General features: G+C 36.2%; 1 protein-coding gene across 1 annotated transcript in view; it reads right to left on the bottom strand.

The window, feature by feature from the left end:
- LOC105198925 overlaps nucleotides 1-24784 on the bottom strand; it is a 50384-nt gene that overhangs the window by 3904 nt on the left and 21696 nt on the right. The window contains exons 3-4 of the mRNA XM_011165780.3: nucleotides 11545-11599; nucleotides 780-939 (exon numbers count right to left, since the gene is read on the bottom strand). Of these exons, the coding sequence (XP_011164082.1) occupies nucleotides 780-939; nucleotides 11545-11599 (215 nt within the window). The remainder of the gene's footprint in view (nucleotides 1-779; nucleotides 940-11544; nucleotides 11600-24784) is intronic.

Here is a 24784-nt window from a genome sequence, read left to right as displayed (position 1 = left end):
GTGCGGCCGCGCGTAGACCGATTAGACGTAAACAAGGAATTAACGTGGAAAACGCGTTTGATTATATATCGCGGCCTGACCGCGATCGAAAATAGCGTAATCGCGCGAGAAATAACGTTTCCACGAGAGGCGAAACTCTCAGACGTACGCGCGGTGGTCTCCGCACGATCTCCGATACTCGATCGCACGCTCGGATTCGCGCGCAATAAAAATAAATCTGTTGCATATAGTGGTGCCAGCTTTCATCAGGAAGTTTTTACACGCGGCTAATCGGCTTTCCATTTTCATTGCGAATATTACCTCTACTCGCGGCATTAATTAATATATTAATTAATTCTGCACGTGCGCGGGGGCAGAGAAGCGATAAAGTATTTACTTTAGGGATCTTTCGAAATTCCGGCCTCGCAGACCGCGCAGATAAAAGAATGTTTGCCTGAACGTGAAGAATTTACCGTTATAGAATTAATGAAATTGTAAAAACATTCGGAGAAACTATAGATAATCAATTCAAGAGAAAATTTTGTATCAAAAAAATCTTAAGAAAGGAAATTTAAAGCATCCTGCGATTAATTTTATAGTAATTCCGACAGAAGAAAAAAAGGAACAGTAAGACGAAGCGTTTCTAATTTATGCTTTTAACTCGAATAAAGAATGTGTTTATTGACCTTAAAAAAAAAAAAATTATAATCTATCTCCACTATAAAAAATTTCGTTTGTTATTTTGCCGAGATAATTTCGCTTGTTACTGGAAGCTAAAATTTTGAAGCGATTCGACTTACATTTTCTGATTGAAAAGTAATTCCCTGTGAAGGTCCTTATGATTAGTGGAGATAAGGCAAGGGTTATACGGTTTTCTCGGCAAGATCAGGCCGTCTGGTCCCATGTGAGGAGCCGGCGGTGGCGGAGGCGGTACGCCCAGAACCGGTGCCATCTTCTTCCCTGAGAGAAAAGAAAAATTCAATAAATAATCCTACGAGATCAAAACAAGACATCGTATTTGCATGACAATTACGAGTTCTTATATTTTAATAAATTTCCAATTTTCAAGGAATTATTTCACTTTTGCAAGAATTCAAGAGAAATTCTTAAATCTTGAAATTGAACATAAAATAATATTCTATTACACGTAACCGAATAAATAATGTTCAATTTTTCCAAGTTATTGGAAAAGTGAATTAAACCACTTTTGCTGCTGACCGTTTTATTTGCTGCAGCGAAAGTAATCGCGTGGATGAAATCGAACAGTTTCGTTCACTTGGCTCTTCAGCCTCATTACAAAATTGCAACGTTAACGTTACGTTATGAAATTCCAATTAAAAAATATTTTTGATGTCTGAAACAATCGAGGAGACAATGGCGAACGATTTTTCCGGCGATCTCTCCATAATGGAAGAATAGGTGAACCGATACTATATAAATTGTTTTCTTCTCGACAGAATGGCGACTCGACCGATGCACACGATCACTCCCAAGATTGGCGAAAGTGTAGCCTGCGTTCAATAAGTATTCACCCTCCAACAACGCTATCCTCGTCCTGACTGAGCTACCCTGTTCGCACATCGTCGTGGTATCGCGACTGAAACGGAACTTCCTCACGTGAGGTATGTAGCAAAGAGAGAAAGAGAAGTTCTATATATTTTTGCATAAGGCTTCGCGGATATAGCGTTAATGGGATCAGGGTGCCGCGCGAGTTGAAATGGTCGCGGTTCAAGGTGAAACAAACGGTGCGCGTTTCCGTTGCGATTGAACCAGGTCGAGCACTTTAGCCCTCTTCTTTAGTTAGGTCTACATTCGAAAAAGGCACGCGAGAGGCACGACGCGACGGGTCGCTTAAAGTATACGTTAACGATCGAACAATTTCTGACATTGATGGACACCGATCGATACAGATCTCCCGATAGGACAGTTATTAAATTATATGACGAAATCTTGCGCAAAAATTATAATTTGCAATCATGTTAGGTATATTTACAAAAGTAGATGTAAAAGTATTGATCTTTTATAAAATATTCATAACCGTTTGCGCATGTAATTTCGAAATAGTATTTCGGCAAAACTATGACGATGTTGTTTCATTTATTTTTAACATTGCGAGTCCTATTTATTATATTAAAAAGAGAAAAGCTGAACTGTGCGAGAAGTTTAGCTAAAAAAAAGTAGACCTATAATTTTTGATGATGAATGTAATACATATCGATCGCTATGAATTGAAACAGGCGCGATAAAGGGTTGGCGAAATGGTTACGAGGACACTTGCCGCGACGTTCGTCTTGCGTGTCCGAGTGTTCTACTTCGGTTCTATACTTCCGTTCCCTTTGCGGGAGAGGACGCAACGCGGATTTCCAGATAAAAATCGTACCGTTTCGAAATTGCAGCTTCACGCTTAAGAATCCGCGTTCGCTGTTTCGATGCTTCGCGTCGCAATTTTCCTCGGTACGTTCGTGTCAGACCACGCGCCGAAGTTTGAGGACTGCGAATTGAACGAAGATTGAGGATTGCGAATTCAACCAATCAAAGCGAAACGAATTAGAATTATAATTATCCGAATGGTTGAATTCTAATCTTCGATTCGCAATCCTCAATCTTCAGCGCGGCGTAGTCTGATTTTAGCTTCAGGTTTGCTACGCGACAACAATCCAAGTGTACAATATGCTGGATACATTTGTCCGTTGCTTATCATCATTTATACAAGATACCACGGCTCTACCAATAGATTGATACAGACTGTCATTTCCGCACGCTCGTCTAGATAACGTTTCGAAATCGCTAGTCAAGTTGAAAAGCTAAAATGACGCTCTTCAATAGACGCTGTTAAATCGATTTTCGTTCGAATTTTAACAATAGAGTAGGGTCGATGGCCAGAGAACGACCACTTCGTTCGTTTTATCGATGAAAATATTACAGCGTAATTAATAACAAAATTGTGTAGCCTTATAATATTCATATATAAAATAATATTAATTTTTTATATATCAAGATTGACAGAAATATACAGAGTGTAAATAAATAATTGCCGAATATTCTAGGGACGTATTCTCGTCGATTAAGCGTAAAGTATGAATTTAAATCTAAAAACTTAGTTTCTGAGATAAAAAGAATTTTATCGTGAAACAGTGAAATAAATAAATAAATAAATATATATATATATATATATATATATATATATATATATATCGAAAAAGAAGCAATTGATTTTATGCAGAAATGTGTTGGAATAAAGCATAAAATGTACTTGATTTTTTTGATAGCTCAACTTTAGCACTTTTATGCAGAATAACTATACAAATTATATTATGTAGACAAAAATCATATAACTCTATCATTTAAAAATTGGAATCATATAAAAAATTGATTCTTTCGAAAATTGATTTTACTATTAAGTATTTAAATCCCCTTTCAGATCACACGATTTTTGTCTGACACTTTTTGTTTCACAATAAAAATTCTTCAAGAACCAAGCGTTGCCTGGCCCATGTTCATTTAAATGTTTCTTTTTTTCTTTTAATGTTTGATCGATGGAAAATGATGTTCTCCAGAATATTCGACGCTTATTCATTTACTTGTATATGCGAACGTGATCAATCGAAGGATCGCGATTCACTTGCAAATTTCTCGTGAAAGTTGCGAATTGGATGCTTCTCGCGTTACATTCGCACCATGGAAAAACCGAGTAACTTTATTTCGAACCGCCCGAGAGATGAAATGTTCGATCGAGTCGTGAAATGAGGTCGCGAAAGTAAGCGAACAGTTTCGTTCGCGTGCATAGCGCGAACTGCATATGCGATTTTATGGAAATCCGGTGACAGGTGCCATTAGGAAGAGATCATGATGCTAATTAAGCAACCTCAAATTATACACGTTCGATAAAAAGGCTCAAATTAAATTAAATTAAATTTCTTCTTAAATTTATCGTTAAGTTTATACTTCTCTCGTAAATGACATTACGATTAAAAAAAAAAAAAAAAAAACTCGCGACAAAAGTATTACGCGTACGACGGAAATAACGCTATTTTCTTATGCTCAGGGGAAAAAATTAAACGTCACCGGGAAAGACACTTCTTAGCCGGTTGTTCACACTCGGCTGCGTTCACTCTCTGTTTATTTGTTCGCAGAGTCATTGACTTGACGCGACGGTGCATTGATCCGAATTTTTGAAAGCGCAAGATAAGCTGGCATAACGCGTACGTACGACTAACGCAACGCATCATTAGGCGTAGATAATGCGCAGCACCGAGAGATAAACGTGTACTCGAGCCTGACAATTAGATACGTGCGCACGTAATCAATGACTACAAGTACATCTCCATTTTTTGACCTTTTCCAAGTGCTCTAAAAAATATTCAAATCACACGCTGTGAGAACTTCCCCGATAATTGCTAAAAAAAAAAAAAAAATCAACAATTCATTATTTCATATACAAGCAAAATTACAAAACCTTGAAAGGATTTGATAATCTTAAATATATAATTTGCTAACATTTTTGTTTCTTTATGTAAGCAAATTATATGTTTAAGATTATCAAATTCTTTCAAGATTTTAGATTTTTGCTTATATGCGAAATAATGAATTGTTCATTTAATACTAATTTTTTTTTATGTAATTATTTCGTGTGGCAGCTACAGCATTTCGCACCACCGTGTTTACATTAATTGACTAGTAATATTTTTTAAGTAGAAAACACGACAAGCTTGTTTCGTGTGCTACTTCTGTAAAATCTAAGTTAAAACTTCATATGTCAATGACACCCAACACGTACCAGAAAGCACGTGATATAATTTACATATGTATATAACTAACAAAAGTTGATTGATCATTTCACACCACGCGCATCTACACGGAATCAGTGCTGGAGAAAATGGATGAGATAAAACATAGAGAGAGAAAATTCATTTATTCATGTCCATCTCCAAATGTAAAATGAATATCTGTATAAATGTTGAAATACTATTTGCTTTTTTTTAAATATTTACGATGCAAAACATTTTTTAATAGAATTTTTTAGATACATCCTTCAAATAAATATTTCTATTGAATCTGTTTCAATTTTTCTCCAGCACTGCACGAGATTAATAACGTCAATTTTTATAATTTACGGCGCTTCGATTCTAGCGGGTATTCGCGTATTTTCATCGAACGGCATTCGGTTTAAATTCATCGAAGCATGATGCACAAAAGGTGACGTTGCGCATGACAATCGGAAGTCCGTTACACGATCGTCTACTTACTACGCGTCGTCGCGCATCGCCAGCCTCGCATGGAAAGTATCACTGATCTCGATTCAATTTACAAAAGATCGCTACGTAAGATAGCTTAAAACATTACACCAAACCGGAAAAAACAAGTCGACGAAAAATTATACGCGGAGATAAAAATTTGTACATCAATTTACGGTCGTAAATAAATTTTATAGTTATCATAGCGAAAATATACCTTCATTTAGATCTCCGATTAAGATGTTTTTTTTAAGCGGCAGCGAGTAGAAAAAACAATATTAATTATTTATATAGGCCCTCGCGTAATTTAAGGAACAATGGCATTGTTTACATATATCATATGATTAAATATAATAATTTTTATTATAAAATGTGCTTGTAAATGTAAAACAGTTAAAAATTTTTATTATTTATTACAATGCGCAATTAAAATTAATATTAAAGTGTACGTATTAAATTTGGATTTTGACAAATGTTAGCGGAATCTCGAAAGATATGATCGAATGCGTTGGAAAAAAAATCGCGGAAGACATACATCATGTTTCGTAAAACGTTCTTTCATTGCCATTCACACACGGAGCTGAAAAGAGACCTCGTGCAAAGTCACAGAAAGTGCATGCAGGTAACAGGATAACAGGATTATATAAGAGCGCATATGTTATGTTTATCACTTTTTGCATTTCGGCGAAAATAACTGAATTTCGATCGGCCGCGCGTATAATCATACGGTAATATAATTCTTCTATTACTACACGCGCATGCGATTACGTTTCGGCTCAACCAAACAGCATTGCACAACATTGCACGTGTGCTGCGATCACGAACTAATAAGATTTTAAACGATTTATCAAGATTGTTTCTATTTAGCACTCATTTAGCAACCATTAATCTATGTTTTATTAAACGCATACTCGATCTTTCTATCTTGATGTTTCTCGCAGGAAAAAAAATTTGTTGAAAAATTAAAATATTTTTAGTCCGATACGTTTAATTGAACATTGGGTTCAGTAGCTACTTAGTTGCAAAAAAAGATACAATCTATTAACGTCAACTATTAAAATTAATAACTCAAGAATTAATTGAATCAATTCATTAGTTGAACGTATATTGGACTAAATATTTTAGTTTCTTCAACAATTTTTTTTTAATACGAAATTCAAGAATCATTTCACTTTTTTAAACGTAAATAACTGAGCGTATAAATTTTTATATTTTACAACAGAATTTCCCATTATAAGATACAAATAAAGAAAACAATCCGCGGATTGTGAAGAGAAAGATGCGCGAATCGGAAGATTCGGGGCAAAATCTCAAAGGCCCCAGTTTCAGAAGATTTCGGGAATGCAGAAACATAGATAAATATAATGATCCTAGAAAACGAGGGCAATACAATTTCGGAGAAAAATTCGAAAAGTCGTAAAACGTCGATTTATAATTGCCCAATTTATAATTGCCAATATCAGTATTTATATCTCGGAGCAAATACGCTGTGATTCGGAAAAGAACGTGCAATCAAGGCGGTACTTTGTCGGGAAATTATCTCGTTTTACGATAATCAATAAAGTTTCTCGAAAAGGGACGTTCTTGGAAACCGGTGCTTTCCTTCAATTCGTCAGTTTCATTCACTGATGTAACAGTCGTCAGCGGACTGTCAGTAATTCGCTCTCTCGACGTGGGCGGCCCTGGTCGACGACGTCGTGAGAGGATCCGAGCCGGACCGGATCCGGATTGTTGGATTTTACGAGCGGAAAGTGAATTTCGCGCCCGGGACGTCCGGCGAGGCGCGACGTCGTTAATCGCGTGCGGAGCGGAGCGGAGCGTGTTTTACAGCCTCGCGGTACCCCGAAGCGAGACGGACGCCGAAGGAACGTATACGCGCGGGCGTGCGCGGGATAATGACGAGAGGCGTTTGCGAGATCCGAATCGAAAGTTTTACGGCCGCGAGATATCCTTCGCAACGACACTTTCCACGATCTCTCGATAAGCAAAAACCGTAACTCTCACTTTCGATACCGATCACGAGCGATCTCGAGGAGGTTTTAGCGCGAACCATCGGAGAATTTACGAAGCTATAAAGAATTATCGAGCGAGACTATAAAATTTTATTCGCGTACATCTCTGTCCATTTCAATCTTACTTAAAGGCTCTTCGAATGCATTATCGACTCGTCCTCGAAACATTTTTTCCCCAATGTTCAACGTTTAATGTTTATTAGTTTAATATTCAGATATCGTATTAAAGCTCCTCGCAGTGAATCAATGATAAGAGTTTAAGTAAACGGTAACCCATGTAAAAATTTATTTAAGAATGGTCTTAAACGTAACACGAGGCTTTGATCATTATTTATTAAGGACGCAATAAGAAAAGTTTTCTCATTTTATTTTACGAGTCCTTTATCGGGATTTGATAAGAAAGTTTTAACTCCATAATAAATATTTATAATACATATTTATTAAGATTGATTTATCAGGATTAATGAAGGATTTATAAATGGCACGACATATGTATAAAATAAGTATTCGATAAGTCCATGTTCAGCCCTACAGAGTAGACATAATAATTTTTTATTTAAATCTTATTTTACAGTGAGATCTATATATGATTAAAGTAGAAAGCAACGGAAACCCGATTCTTTTAATTTCTTTTTTCTTTCCATATAAAGATCTCGTGAACAATTTGTTGCATGCCATACAAGGCCCAGATTTGTATTCAGGTCAACTAATCGGGCTCTTATTAGAATATTACCAACATATATCCCATACGGGAACATTCTGTTTAATCGCGATTTGCTTAGAAAAATTTAGACCGTAAAGAAACTTGTGGAAAAAAACAATGCAATAATGAATATTGAAAACTTGAGATGATAAATGATAACGTAGAGCCATTAAACGAGATCTGATTGTTACATCTTATTTCAAAAAAATTAGATTACTCTCTCGGTAAATGAGCTCGTTCTAATCGTGGATTTCGTAAAGGCTCTAAGCTCGGGAGAAACTGCGCGGCGCGGACAAAGTCGTAACAATTAAGGCCTTAATCGCAGTTACGGTATAATCGCTAATTATTCATTAACAATTAAAATCTAATTACGAAACCATCCGCGTATCGTGCAGCGGTTAATTACGGTTATCCTTGAATTATCCTGGCGGAGAAAGATTATTAGACTCATCAACAAGACACGCGGCCGCTTACGCTGTTTCGATCAGCCTTACGTTACGTAGTATGACCGCGGTATGAATCAAAGATGACGTAATGATCTAATAATCCGCGACGCGATACGAATCCGCGCGATATCCTCTAGTGTTGCATCCATCCTCTTCCGCCTTCCTACTTTCACCGACCGAGCCTTATCTAACTTCATCGCTACACGCAATTGGTTTTCCACGTTAAACAAAAGCTCCAGTAAAAAAAAAAAACTGTAGCAATAACGGCGTTGCTAATTGCTATCGACGATTTGCAGTCGACATAATGATCGCAAAAAAAAAGAGACTCTGACGACCGAAGGATAAAGGTTGGAAAAAATGCCGCACAAAAGGGGCCTGTTATAAAATAAATAATGGAGGAGTTTCTCTGTAATCACTATCCCTGAATAATATTCGCCTTGAATAATATTCATTGCTACAGCCTACGTATAATTTGAAACGAATGGCACGTTTCGCTCGTTCTTCATTAATGTCGAAAGTCGCGTTGTCTTAGCGGCACTATTTAAATCTCAAATTTACACTGGATAAAAAAAGTTTTTTTTTGTTTTCAAGTGAATCTATCCATTTTTAACGTCACATTAATATTAAACGAAACGCTTTATATAGATCACAGTTAGATCTTAATGCTGACATTTATAGTGTGATATTATATACACTTTCAAATTCACGAAATTGCATCGAATAATTTTTCGGTATTAAAACAGTTCTAAGTTGAACAAGAATTAATAAAATCACGATATTAAATTGAAAGTGAATTTAATCATGACTAACAAGCATCTAAATGTGTGAAACTTTTCCCCCTTAAAAAAGCTGTAAAGAATTTTAACGTTATCTCCTGGATTTAAACAAATATTAACTAGAGTAAAATAATTTATATCTAAATTAAGGAAATATTTTTTAAATCAAATAAGTGACGTTAAAAGAAAAATATATTTACTTGACAATAAAAATGTTCAGTGTAGAAATAATTATAAGAGGAACTTAACATTAAATAACAAAGAGAATTCTCAAATCGCAAGATCAGGGAACGATTTTATTTACGCGATATTACTCGAAAATTAAAGAAAGTTCGTTCGTCGGTATCATGCGAACACTACACAGCATGCTCGGGACAGGAAAATTACACGGTGCGGGGGGTCATTCAAATTTACGAAGTGTGTCCGAAGGGATTAATCTCCGGGACCGAGAGGAGCGTCCTGCTCGAGATGACGCGGCGGATCTCGAATTAACGAGTACGCAGGGAGAGGAGACTAGGGCGGTGCGGCGCGGCGGGTGAGACGCGCGTAAAGCCGGCTCGGGACGTAATTTTCAGGCAGATGTGCGGCCGCGGAAGGGAGATCATTGCACCGGCAAGGAGCAGCTGAAGTAGCGTGAGAAAATGCGGCCGGATCATCGTGGTCGCCGTGTGTTGTTGTCGGCACACGCGGCGCCCGCCGCCCGTCGTTCGCTCGCCACTCGGCCCGGGCGCGTACGATAGTGACCGAAGGGTAAAGTCAGGGCCGTCGCAACGACGTCCTTGCCGAGGACGACGTGTTACGTCACCGAGAAAAAAACACGCTTTTTCCTTCAACGAGACCGCCTCACGTCTCTGCTCTGTGTTATTCTCATCCGGGAAATCCGTGTGTCGTATATAAAGCGCGAGCGCTACCCCCCGGTCGCGTCGTGCCTAGGCCCTAAATAAACTGACGAGTTCAGACGTACGACGGGATAATTTGTAGACAGGCAGATTAACATGCATCTGCCTTTAGCACGTTTGGCTAGGCGATCTTTGGAGCGGTAGAGTGGTTGAGAATCAAAGAGACATTTTTTCGAAAAGTTTAATAAACGATTTTTTGAAAGTACTCTTTGATAATAAAGAAACGATATATTAATAAAAGTTGTGGATAGAGATACTTGAGATATTTTCTTTTAAAAACTACAAATAATTAAGATAAACTTTCTCGAGATTCGTTCTAATATTCGCGATATCTTTTTTAATCTTTGATTGTAATTCGTTTACTAACATAATCGCAACGTAGTAAAATAACGCAGTCGCATTCAATTCTAAAAAAAAAAAGAAATTGAAAAATCGAATTATATCGAGATTTGTAACAAAATAAATGTTTTTGTTAAAAATGATTCTTCTATCTTTACAAGAGCGAATGTATTTAGAACAAACGATATTTTAGTATAAACGGTCAGCGATCGGAGCGTGTACTGCAACTGGCGCAATTATCGATGGAAACAGCTGTGATTTTTATGCAAACATAAACGCGACGCAACTATTAGATATAAGCGTGTCGCATAAGCGATGATAAAAAGGCCGATGCGTGGCGCGCTTGATTTACGAGGGGAAAACCACAGTGCAAATTACAGCCGAAGTTGTAAAAAGGCCGAGGCCGTAAATTTACGAGTGCGAAACGTCTCGAACATTAGGACTCAATTAGAATGATAATGAGTAACACACGAACGCGTCACGTTTCTCCCCTAAATAAAATCGCACATAATTTTTAAGTATGCAATCCATGCATTTTATATGCCAAGACTTCGAGAGCGAGAGAGAGAGAGAGAGAGAGAGAGAGAGAGAGAGAGAGAGACAAACGTTAGTTTCACAAAGTACTTAACTGATGCAAAAACAGTCAGTAAACTACGCGTGTTAAATTGTGAAAGTCATCGTAATGACTGAGTAATTAAATAAAATCAATCATAGAAGTCTAAAGGTGAAAACTTCGTTACATAAAGTTCAGCTATAGTTTAACAAACTTAACAAATAGGTTATAAATAATTCACACTTTATCCGAATTCATTCCTAATATAAAGAAACCATTAAGCTAATAATTATTTAATACAAGTTCTCAAATAGATATTTCAAATAAATTGCCAATAATGATCAAAAATTTAATTATATATAATAATAATTATAAATTATCATTTACATAAATTAAAGACTGAAGGGAAGGCGTCGAAAGACTTTCGTACAGTCCTGAGCTGCCTCATTGACGGACTCCTTTATGTTGTGGGATTTCGTCAATGAAACTAAGGTACCGCATCAAATGAATCTAATCTCGTTGATTGCGTCTCTTTATGAAGGAATGAATGAGTAAGGAGAGAAAAAGAATCGGGAAGAGAGAGCGGTCCTTTGAATGACTCACCGTTTGTCAAACCGTCGACGTCGTCCGTGTCGCACTTGAGACCGTTAGTAATCACCTGAAACACATACGTAGACATGATTAACGGCGGCTTATAGTTACAGTTAACGTACGGAGAGAGATTCCAAGCATTTTACACTGAGCGACGAGCAACTGTATATCTCGTAAAAAAAAACAATGACGGACAACGATCTAATTAACAGATAAACCGACAAGCTTATAAAATTCGTCGGGGCATGTCTATCTAAATTAATTCCTGAAATTATTACAGCTCGTTATTTAATTTTCGCATTCCTCTCTCGCAGCTGACGCAATCTTCAATTTATTAATTTAGTCTCGAAATAATTTCGATACGTTGTGCGGTGAAAGAAATTCCGCATTTTTCAAGTGTTATTAAATTTGTTATCTGTATAATTAATCTATATTATATTCTTTATATAATCGTATTATATTATATTATCTTGTATTAATTTTTGGTATTAAATAACGTTCAGCTACGTTCACCACTTTTGCATTCTGCCTCGCCCAAAGGTTGAGGAAGAATCGAAAGCCGCGTACATTCGCGGGCGGCGTCACGGCTTCCTGTCGTCATATCGTCATCGATGATTTCACTGAGATATCACTCTTACTTGGCCGTACGCCAACGGCATTCAATTACAATCGCGATCCCGATTGCCGCATCTTTGCGAAACGCCATACGTTTCCACGGACTCGTGTAAAATCGGATAAAGCTGCTTCCGGTTGGTATCTGCGAGATGATGACTGGCAATTGCAACGGTTTTCCATCCGGCATGCAGACTGTGTGCACCGCTACACAGCCGGTCGTCTATCATAATCGCTAAGCATATATAAACATGTCGAAAATCAAGTATCACGCATGAGAAATGTATGTATTTTTTTTTTAATCGCGCAAAAATCCCATCATCAAGCGTATGCTAATGACATGAAATTAGTTATCCGTCTTGCGATGCAACACAAGAGATACAATCCTGAGAAAGCCATTCTAATCCTTAAACGCGCAATTTGTTTCCGCTATCCACACGAGAAAATCCTTTCGAGCGGGTCTTGCAACATGAGAAAATTAATGAAGAAAATCTCTTTCGCCAGCTGATACGTAAGTCATAGATATCTTGGAAAAATTATCGCTTACAATACAAAAACCCTCTATTTGTAATACAAGCCTGGGCACCCAATCATTTTTTTTATTTATTTATTTATTTAAAAAGGTTCAAAAAAATCTCTAAAAATTCATAAATATTTGTTAAATTTCTAGAATAAATGTCTGTACTTTGTTTTAGAAAAAATATAATTTAATATAATTTAATTAGCAAAGATTAATCATTCACAAATTAAGTCAAAGTGTAATGTTATTTGAATTAAAAAATTTATAATAAATGCATATAGAAAAATGACTCTAGAGATTTTTAGTTTAAGTGTGAAGTTTAGAAAAAAAAACAGACACTCCAATTTCTTAAAAAAATTAATTATTCAAGTTTATAAAAATGAGTGATTTTGAACGGGCATTTTTAACAAGTATTTCCTAACAAGTACAAAATAAGCTTATATGCAAAGCAATAAATAAATGACCAAATAGTGAGCACAAGAAGATAGACGTTTATTTGTATAAATTTTATTATCTATGTAACAAACACGATTCTTTTACTTAGTTCTCATCAATGTTTTGATAAATAATCAAAATGTCATTTTGTGAACGTTTTGCGACAGTCGCGAATAATATAAACGGTTACTGTAAATAAACATTCTGTGAAATTTCATGAGAAAGGGAGCGACTGTTTGATTGGAAGTATTAAATAAATTAATGGTTGGAGAGAGGAAGCTTCACATTTGCGCGACATTTGTATAATTATATATAAGAGCAGAGAAATAAGACCGTACAAATCATATAAAAAATCATGCGTTGACTAATTGATAAACTTAATTTCCGTCTTTATATATGATTCTTTTTAAGTCTAGTTGTTGAGTTTAAGTCTTAAGTCTAGTGTTTTTTTTTTTTTTAATTCTTCTGTGGATCTTTGTAAAGATCTCATAAATCAATTTAAGGATTTTTAAATACTTTATTACAAAAATAATGTCTTCCCCAACAGGTTCAATCAATCAAACAACGAGATATTTAGATTTGTAGTAAAAAGACCTTAAAATTACCTTTACATAAAATTAGTTTGCAAGAAAGAGAGATATCGTCAAGCTATTTAACGCGTTTTGAAAAAAAAAAAAAAATTGTAAAATCTTTATCGCGTGTCTTTGTGGCACATTCTTTTAAAACGTTTGCTGAATACAAATGGAAAGACCTGTTGACACATGAAATTTATGCGTGGTCCGAAGCACTCTCGATTTCGTATAACTGGTTATGGAAAACGATGATTACCGGGTTCACATAATATCGCATCACGGGATCGTATCGAGCTCTGTCCGATGAATGAAAACTTCTACGTCAATTTATGCCTGATGATGCCTGAACATCACATCCAATGATGAAGGACCATAGTTATCGCTAACAGCTTCCGCCCTTGATTTCGGCTGCCGATAGCGCCTCTTCGAATGCCACGTGCAAGTAAAAATAAAATAAAATGAAATAAAATTATAATAAGCATGTTGCATTCGTCGTACCGTCATGATTTTTTTATAAAAAATATTTAAAATAATAACTTCATATCAATCTTTATGACAACATATTAATAAGAACGAGCTTATTCGCTGCAGTGTATAATTAAAAAATTGTTATTTATTAAGCGCGTGTTTAAAATCGCTCTTTCAAGCGAATTAAAGAGTTCGCATCAAAATTCAGGAATTTTATTTATCCTGTATTTCTCTCAAATATTTCTCGTCTTATTTCTCGTGTTATTTTTTTGCACATATGTACACGTAGAATTTTATAAATAAAATTCTGCAAATTATAAATTGTTTAAACTTGATATTAGCCAGCAGAATTTCGTTGAAAATTCATTGAGACGATATGACTTGTAGATCAAGAACACTGAACGTGCAAATCTTATATAGAACGTGTTTTTTTTTCGCCATTCATATGCAAAGCTACTGGATCTAATACAAAGATAACACGCCGAAGTGCACGAAGGTAACAGGACGAGAGGACTATAAAAGAGCGCACGTGCCGTTTTTGCCACTTGACTGCGACAGAAAAAAAGTCTTTTTATTTCGCATCATTTTTTTCTCATTTCAACTTCTCCAGAGATACTGGCACATACAGTGTACAAAATATTCTGGTAGGATATTTTTCAAAACTTAATATTTAAAAAGTGAACATTATTGCGTAGCAATTTATAAATAAGCCATATATTTATACAATCTACATTTGTTAATAATAAATTGCTAATTAATGTTTACTTTCTAAAAAAAAATTTTTTTTTAATATCCTCTTTAAGAATATTTTTTACACTCATTGCATGCATTTGTTTATTCTTTTTATTAATTCTAATATTGCTAATAAAAGCAAAATAAATAATATTAATTATATTAGATCTTTGTGTTATTTTCGTTTTCGTTTAATTGCTGTGCTTGTAAACAAAATAAAATCTAATTAAAGAAAAGATGAAATCACTTTTATTACTACAAATATTTTTTTTAAGTGGGTCAATTTGTTTACGCGTTAAACAATGAGATACGTAAGAAAATTATAATTCAATCTACTGATTATCTAGAGGTACTTACGAAGCGATGACTACGATAGATATATCTTGCGCTATCGCGATGAGGACTTTACGAAAACCATCATTTCAATTTGAGAAAGTTGCCAGTTAAAGGAACCGGGTCGCCTAACGAAGACGTTCAAACGCGAGAAAGAAGCAACCGCGCCCGTCGAGAACCCAAGGAGAATCAGCTTTGCGTCGCTATTTGCACACAGTTCGACGTTTCTCCTGACCGCCACGAAACGAAATCACCTTAACCACCTTAACGTATATAGACCGTAAGCAATTTCGCGGAGCATCCATCCTATTGTGTGTAGCTCGCTGCGGCGCGTAAAATGAAGCCGCTAATTGTATACCCCTCTCGCACGCGCGTTCGACCGCACGCGCTCGAAAAAGCGGGTTTTCGTCCTCGAGGGCTGGTCGGTGCTGTTTATACGTTTACACATGCGGCTACGGAGTTTCGACGGATTCGGTGTGTCGAAGGGGAACCCCGGCCGGGTGTGTTCCCCGGAAGGAAGTGGAGGGTATTAATATTTCTCGCACGACACTGACGGGACGGGGGAGCCGGCAATTGTTGACGGTGGTTACTCAATCTACTCGCATTTGCATCACGACGAGGGAAAAAAAAACACGAAGACCAGCTGACCGAATTGTTTGGGGGGATCGGACCTTTGCGATGCGCACGGGAGATATTGTTTGAGATTATTAAAACAATTTGAGAAGAGAAAAAGAAAGAGAGAAATAATTCTGTTAATGAATGTGAGAAATTTGGTGTATCTTCACACTTTTTTGTGCGTTTAAATTGTTATGATAAAACATGCTCGAAGGGCTAATGAAAGCTGAACTTACAAAACATAGTCCTGTTAATGATTCCGGATAACATAAAATTAGAAAGAACAATTAATTATTTTTTTAGAACTGAGTCATTTAAAATATTAAAGAAAATATATTTTCTATATTTGTCACTGCAAATATAGAAATATGCTACATTTGTACACTGAGAAAAAAGTTAACTCGATAAAATATTGTACATTTAATTCGCAGCGCGATTTTTTCAATTATATTACTTGTACTGAAAGAAAAAAATTTTTTTTAATGCAAAAATACATTTTCTTAAAACCATATATATTTTAATCCATTTGTTTATTCTGTTAAAGTAAAAATATTTACTTTTAATAAACATATTACCTCATATCATTTTTTACATTTAAATAATGATTTTATAAATAAGCTAATATTATTAAATTTCATAAAATTATTTTCTTAGATTAAAAAATCTGCAATTATCTTAAATATAAAAATAATCTAACAGTAAATATTTTCTAAAACTACAAGAAAAAAGTACTCGATTAAAAATTATTTCTTAATTTTATTTACATAAAAGATACTTCAATTAAGAAATGTTTAACTTAACAGTAAGTAAATAATTTTTCATTTTAAAATATTTTTTTCTCCGAGTGCACATATATTTAACTTAAGTACATAAATAAATTTGAACCAAAGAAATCGTTATGAATTAAATGCAATCAAAAGTTAACGACATTTTTTTCTCAGTCTATACATTACATGCTTCATTTATCAATATCATATTGATAACTTAAAATTTTTTACATAGCAAATTTATATGATTGAACGTTGATCGTCTACAATTGCATCGATATTTTACTCGCAGTGAATTAATTTATGAGCGATTAATTTATGACGTATGCGCGTTTTCTTCGCGTATCGTTCGCCTACGTACGAATTACATGCGTTCCATCGTAATGACGATGCATCGACTTGTTTCGCTCGATGAGACGCGCGTCAACATCGCGCGCCAACAATGGGCCGGGGAAAAGCGCATTTGCATACACACGGCATGAATGTACACGCACCGTAACACTATTCCATCTTCTTACGCGGTGCGAAGTTCAAGGGAATTTTCTTCGTTTTTTTTTCTCTTCTTTGCCAAGAGCAACCGCCGCCGTCGCGGCGAGCAAAGCGAGGAGGAAAAATCGAGCGCGCCGTCGCGCTTCTGAAAATTATGTTTCTCGCGAGAAGATTATTCCGGTAATGCGCTGCCGCATCGCCTCCAATGCAGTTCTCGTCCCGCGGCCTTTTGCCTCCGTTCTATCGGAGCTGTCCCCGAAACGGCTAATTTAACGTTCAAACACCCGCGTAAGAGCGCGCATTTTCTCTTCGGCACAGAGCGATAATTGTCCGCGATTTATTTCCACCGACCGGTCACGAGGCGAGGGAAGCCGAAGGATATCCTCCCGTCGCGGCCCTAGAAGTGAACACACCTAGTTCCCATTCGCTTAGATCGCTCGGAGAGATACTTTCGCTCGTAACTATTCCTTCTTTCATTTCGAGCTTTAACGTGCGGAATGCACGGGTCGCCCTCTCCCTCCCCCTCTCGGCTTCTTCAAATTTTCTTTAAGTACTTATGCACGGATTCGTACAACTATAAAAACAAACGAATGCAAATTGAAGCAATTTGAGAACGTAAAACGAAATTTATTTCTCTATCGATTTTCTAAGCTGACTCTCTTTTATTTCGATATATTATTTTACTTCGAGGATCGGCGATAAAGATGTTTGACGCCGCGGCTTGATGGTCTCGCTCACCTGCCTGTCGAGATTGACTGAAATTTGCAATTCAAAGGACGCGAAAACATTCCAGAAGAGATCGTAAATCTCGCTTTATTCCCCCGTTTACATAATCCACATTAATCGGAGTGGCTTGTTTTTAAAGTCCGTATCTCGAGCTGTGGATATAATTGACGTCGCGACGCGACGCAGCAATATGCAGCGGTCGTGACAGAGCGATTTATAATTCCTACAGTCTAAAGTCGCTCCCACTGCCGCACCGGTGCGCCGTACTTAACAACATAAACTTTACGACGTGCCGGATGCACCGTGAATATCCTGATTATTTCTCCGAGAGTTCCTTCCGCTTTCGATTTTCTCCGGTCGCACAAAGAGCGTCGATGAGCGGGAAAGCTGGGTGCACGTGGAACGAAAAAATGCATTCGGGCACGCAACGTTTTGCTTCAATAAATATTCAAATGTATAACATTATATTTTATACGCGTGCTGCAGTCACGAAATTAATTATCCGAACACACGAGATATTGGGAATTAATTTTATGCTACAAATCAAAAGTATACTTTTGGTGAAGGTTTAAAGATCATTGGCAAAGTTTTCACTTCCGATCGAGCTTTCCCTTAAAAATGATATTTAGTAAATTTTTATAGCATAATAAACTTTCAAATAAACTTCCGCATTTGTAGCGATGTTTTCAGTTCAATTTATTTATGTGCTTCATTAACAAGTTAAATATATGTGAGTAATATAAATTGAACTGAAGAAATCACGCTACGAATACGCATTTCTTAGTCTACAAATGGAGCATTTCTATATTTGTAGTGGCAACTACAAATATATACACGGAATACGCGCGTCGACACATGCACAATTTCTTCCTTGAGAAAAAAAAAATTAACGCGAAACAAAACTGCCAATTGCGCCTTGGGATGCGCGATCGATTTTCCGTGTCGAACCTATTCGCGGTGGGTGCGGCCAGCTGCATCCGTTCTCCTCATCTCGCGTATATATCGCGGGTCTGAGTTGACGTAATAAATGGTAATTACGCGAGACTTCGATTGGTTATGGGATAGAATCGGGTCCACGGGAGCGCTTTCTCCCGGTAGCTCTCTTCCGGCGCTTCCTTCTTCTAATAATTTATTGGCCAAGAACCCGTTCGACTGCTCACTCGCACAACTCGCAAGTTGCGAAAGAGCCGGCGCGTAAAATTTTATATACTCGCATAACATCCGCGATAATTACGTCTCGGGTCGGCAACAGAAGCGTTAGGTGAAGCATTTTTATAATTAACGCTTTGTTCGTCATGTAGTTATGAAATTAATTGTCCGGATACCAACAGATTATTTTATGCTACATTATTCATCATACATTACACGTTAATATTTATTTTAACATTATAATTTTACTTATTTCATTTTTATTTGATTTATTTACATATTTTAATTTAATATTATAATTTTTTTTAAGAAACTCGATTGGAAGTAAAGAGTCTAGATAATGATACACTTCTTCCATAAAAAAAATATGCCTTTGTACACCAAAGAAAAGAAGAATGTTCTTGTTTTGAGAATATCCTTATTTTCAAAATGTTATTGAAAAGAGATTACATAACGGATATAATTTACATACATGAAGAGATTTTGTATAGTTTGATCAAGAAAAATATATTCTCATTATTTAATAATTTTCACGAATTGAGAGGACAAATCATCGAAAAAAAAATAATATCCTCAAATCAAGAACGAGAATTTTTTAATATGTATATTATCAAAATAATTATATTGCGATTTTTAGAGAACTATTATAATATTAAAATAAAAATATATTTTATTAAAAGTTAAGATTACTAAATTCTTAAAAGATTAAATTATATATAGGCAAGATTATTATTATTTCATATAAGTAAAAATATAATTTTTTGTGATTATGCATGAAACTCTGACCGTTGAAGAAAATATATTAGTTTTAGTTTGACACTAATATTTGATATCGTTTTTATTGTAGCACAAAATAAACTCAGTGTCCTATTTTCGTGACTGAATATAAGATCAACTCGTTTATTTAATTATTCTGCCACACACAATTTCATCACATACGATAGAATATTATCTCTCATCAAATATGAATTTAACATTCAGCTAGATGGACAAAACTTGTTTGTTTTAACGTATCTATCCTAAAAGGAATTTAATCTACCTAAAATATACATTTATAGATAAACAGATATAACGATGCGAAAATTAGCAATGTGATTAACACACGCAAGCGGAAGAGCCAATGCCCTCGATAAGTCTTGCGTAATTTTTTCTTCGGCAATTTTAACTGCGTCGTCGAAAATTGACGGTGCGTTTGTGCCATTTTCGTGTGAACGGGGGACTTGTCTTAATGACGATAATCATCGAATGACCGATTAGGCGCAGCTGTGATATCCGGCGCCGTGATAATCGGGACGATCAACGATGATCACGCCCGTCTGTTTCATAATATTCACCCAGCGAATAACGCGTTACGTTCGTAAGAAGTATATATAAATCCCTTGTATCTTTTTTATCTCCACATCGCGAGATACGTAGCTCGTTCTTGCGCATTGTCCGTATCTAACTCGACGGAAAGAGACAAACTATAAACTATATGTTTTAATCGTTAAAATTAAAGACCAAAAAATCAGAGCAAGTCATCTTCCAAAAAATCCCAAATTTTCGTTTGCTTGCTAAACTGTTCGGAAAAATTGATTTTGCCAAAGTACCTGAAAACATTTAGTTGTATACAGATCTGAAAATAATTTTATCAGACCATCAAAATAGTTATGTATTATTACGCTCAAGCTAATTGTTAGAATGTCAAATCAAAATTTTTTGCTTGTCATACTTGAGTGTCCCACATAATTATTTTACACTGCAGGAAAAAGAAATAATTGTAATTGATATAATTTAACTATAATGGTCATTTTCAGTTATTATATTATTTATATAGTTGTTTTAGTCAAATTATAGTTATTAATTGTTATTATTGCGTAAATACTAAAAGAGAGTATTTAAAAAATAATTACATTCATTTTAATCGTGATTTTCGCTACATAGAAATGTTTATTATATGTTCACTATTTATATCTTGCTATTTTGCTATATTAATATTTGAAATTATTATAATTTATAATAAAATTTTAAATGTTATATTAAAAATATTATATGTAATAAATAATATTTGTAAATAATATTTATAATAAAATTTAGAACTATAAACACAAGATTATTATACTAACATTAAAGTAGTAATAACTATAAGAAAGAAGCTCTTAACTATAATTATTTTATCAATTGCAATTATAGTCACAAATACAAAACATCTTTTTTCAATGGAGCTAAATTTTTAGGCATTTCAGCAAAATCGTTCTTTCTTACGTTTTACATTAATTAAATATCGTATAGGCGTAAAAATGAAACGTTTCGAACGAGATATTGCGATTTGCGTCTCTCCACGATTAACGTAAAAGTTTTTCACTTTCTCGCTTCTCTCGTTGAGAATCCTAAACGAAGAGAACGAAAATCCTTCGAAGGCGAGAAGAGTACCTTCGTTTTATCGGCAGCCTGCGATCGGTCAAGGATACTCCGATAAATACGGAACTCGTGCTCTTGACACGGCGCATCGGTCTTACCTCGTCCGCTCCATTGGATAATCAACACGTTCGCCCACCAAGGACTAAATGAAAAACCGACTACGATAATGCTTCTGGTCGACTTCTTTCCGCTGTTACGAGCTGCTAACGAGAATCGTCGCGCAAACGATACTGTGTGATGTGCGAGAGACCGACAGCATACGTCATATGTGGCGCACGTGTTTACAACGGTCGAACGATTGGAATGTACGACGTGGTTATCGTGATACGAGAACTATACCAAATATCTGCGACCTTCGAGTCAAATCTCTCTCTGCCGAGTTTTAAAACTCTCGAGGAATCTCGACGATCATCCTTCAAACGTCGCCGGAAGAATCGTCGCAAGATAAGTTCAGCTAAGACGATCTCTCTGAAAAAGATAATCTCCAGAAGTTTTCGCGACTCTGCCGCACGCGATAAGGCGCTTTTGACATCCTGGTGGAACCTCCGGCGGGGTTCTCCAAATAACCACGGAGTTACCGTGCGTGCAATTGCGATCTAAATATTTTCGTATCTCGCCACAAATGGTAATGATTATTCTCTAAATGTGTTTACGCACAATCCCCAAGAACCGTGAAGACATCCTCTAAACACTCCGGAATCTCCCTCGCATGTGGCAGAAATCAAGTGACTTCCAAGAGAGACAGAATCACGGGCGTGACATTGCGACCGATCAACCCAATAATGTTCGGACAATACAATAATCCATCAATATTAAATTAAAAAAGAATATTTTGTAATAAAAAAAAGAGAAATTAAGAATACGAGAAAAAATAAATTTTGTGACAGTTATCATTAGTTTTTTATTTTATATGAACTATTTTATCATGCTATATACACCGTCAAAAATGTCATGAAATTCAATGTATCTTTAAGCTGCACATCAAATTTAATGTACATAAAATTTAATGCGATTATAACTGAAAAGCATGTGCATGAAATTTAGTGCACTTTTGACAACATTAAAATTTACATAAAATGTATATCAAACGTTTCTAATATGTACCTTGAAATGGCCTAATACATTTGTTTACGTTACATTACGTTAAACTCTGCTGCCGATTTTTAACAGTAATTAAATCTAGATCGTACGAGATAAAAAACTAATGATAATTGTCTCAAAGCTTATAATAATCCGATTCGTCTCGGTCCATGCTCTCGGTCCATGCTACAAATTCAATTACCTTTACATTAAATCTTAATATCGAACTTTTCGCGAGACACCCGAGTCTTCCGTTGTAACAACCAAAGAAAAAAACCGAGCGTATAAAATACGTACCAGGGCGGATGTTACGGCCTCGCAGCCGAAGTGCCGTGCGAGAGCGCTGCTTTGATGTCACGCAGCAGCAGCAGCGCGAGAATATATCTCGTTACTTTTACTCTCTTATCCGTCCGCGCGCGTGTTACGTCGTTACGTGTTGGCTACGCGCTCTTGCAGCCGTATTTACGACCGACCCGCTCGCCCGACGCGAACTGACTGACAGCCGCCACGCCGCGCGCCGAGACGCGGACAGCGCGCGCGAGACGCGAGGCGCGCGGGCCGACGACGAGGACGGGCCGGCGGCGAGCACGCGACCCCGTGGTGCGTTGTAAGTTGTAACGGGTACCTCTTACGCTATCTTCTACGCACCTCCTACGGCAGCAACGGCCGTGAATCTGCTGACATTCACGGAAAATTCTCTACAAAGAATAGATCGCACAAGGGTGGAGGAGAGCGAAAAAAAATCCCTTCCCCCCCACCTGTACTTGGCGTCGCGACGGTTGATGCTAGCCTCTATTTTTATGAGACGCGCAAACAGTACGCTCGCAGAGTTTCAAGGATAGAGCCTCTTTGCGCATTTAACACAAGGACCACGCTCTAAAAGAGCAGAAGGTCTAACGGACGAAAATAGAATAGTATTTAACACTTAATGCACACCTAAGGACATTTGTCCTGAGTATTTTTTTTAATATCAAGGACACCTGGCTAAACAATGATCTCTATCTCGTTTCTAAAAAAAAATTTGGCATCTAGAGGACAGGCCTAGTACATTGCCGGCCTGAATTCGTACATGTCCTTTATTTAGGATGCTTCAGAAATTCATCCTGGGGGACACGAATAACCCAGGATGTCTCTCGCGTATAAAGCGAAAAAAAATTTTTTTTTTAATATTCAATTTATTTTCATTTATATTGCAAGAATTTCGTGGATTATTTTTAAAAAAATTTAATTTTAAACTAAACAGAGAGCATTGTTATCACACTGCGTCGAATAAAAAAAAAGGAGATTCTAACCACAATTATTTTACCATGCAATTATAGTCAAAAATATCAAACGCTTTTCTCTGAGTGTAACAGCTTGGAATCTTACATCTCTAAAGTTACGATGATTTTTACGACACTTTATTCTGAGACAGCAGAGTCGAGTGTGAAACGACATTCTGGGTTTTGGATGTTTCTCAGAAGAGTAAAGGGAGACATTTTCTTTCTTTTAAAAATCGCACCGCGACACTTTTGTGCCACGAAATATACAGAAGAAATATCAGCGACCAGAAATGCATTTGCCAGTATTTTGCCGATGCAGGCTCGGGCAGTCGGATTGCAATGCTCAGTAGTCAGTAGTCCTGCGGTTCCACGGCGCAGGGTTCACGGTCGTGGGAACGAGCAATTTCCTCGTAATCCGTTACAATTATTTCACGCTTGTGAGAGATGGCTGATAAACGCGCAAATTGCAGCGCGTCCAGATATCGATTCAGATATCGATCGCGATCGTGATTTCGCTTGATCCATTTGAGTGTTATCAAACGCTATTTATCTAATGGAATCGAGACCGGTACCTTCAATATCTTCTCGACGATAAAGGCTCGGAAGGCCTTTTATCTTTACAAGTAAAAGAAATCAAAACGTATTGTTTTTTAAAAATAAAAAATTGAAGTATAATTCTAATGAGTAAATCAACATATGATATGTGAATTTTAATACCTTTAAGAGCCACCTTCGTTAGTAGCGTAATGAATTTACAAAATAAAATTAAATATACAAACGTTTCAATTCTGGTATTGGGTCCTCATCGGTGCAAGGTACACTGTTAAAAATAGGCAACAAAATTTAATATAATCTAACGAAAGCGAATTTCGAGCAAATACATCAAAAACATTTAATGTTACCAAGAGTGCACTAAATTTTATGCACATACTTTTCAGTTATAAATACATTAAATTTACTTTAAATTTAAATTTCATGACATTTTTTTATATAGTGTACAATAATTAACACTAAAGGGGATCCAACTAATTGTAAGATCGAAACGAGATTGCATTTGTACATTTTATTTTTTTAATTCATTACGCACGATTA

This window comes from Solenopsis invicta, chromosome 15, assembly GCF_016802725.1.
Source record: "Solenopsis invicta isolate M01_SB chromosome 15, UNIL_Sinv_3.0, whole genome shotgun sequence".
In the NCBI taxonomy this organism is placed as follows: Eukaryota; Metazoa; Arthropoda; class Insecta; order Hymenoptera; family Formicidae; genus Solenopsis; species Solenopsis invicta.
The sequence above is the reverse complement of the archived record's forward strand: the minus strand, read 5'-3'. Positions and strand labels throughout refer to the sequence as shown.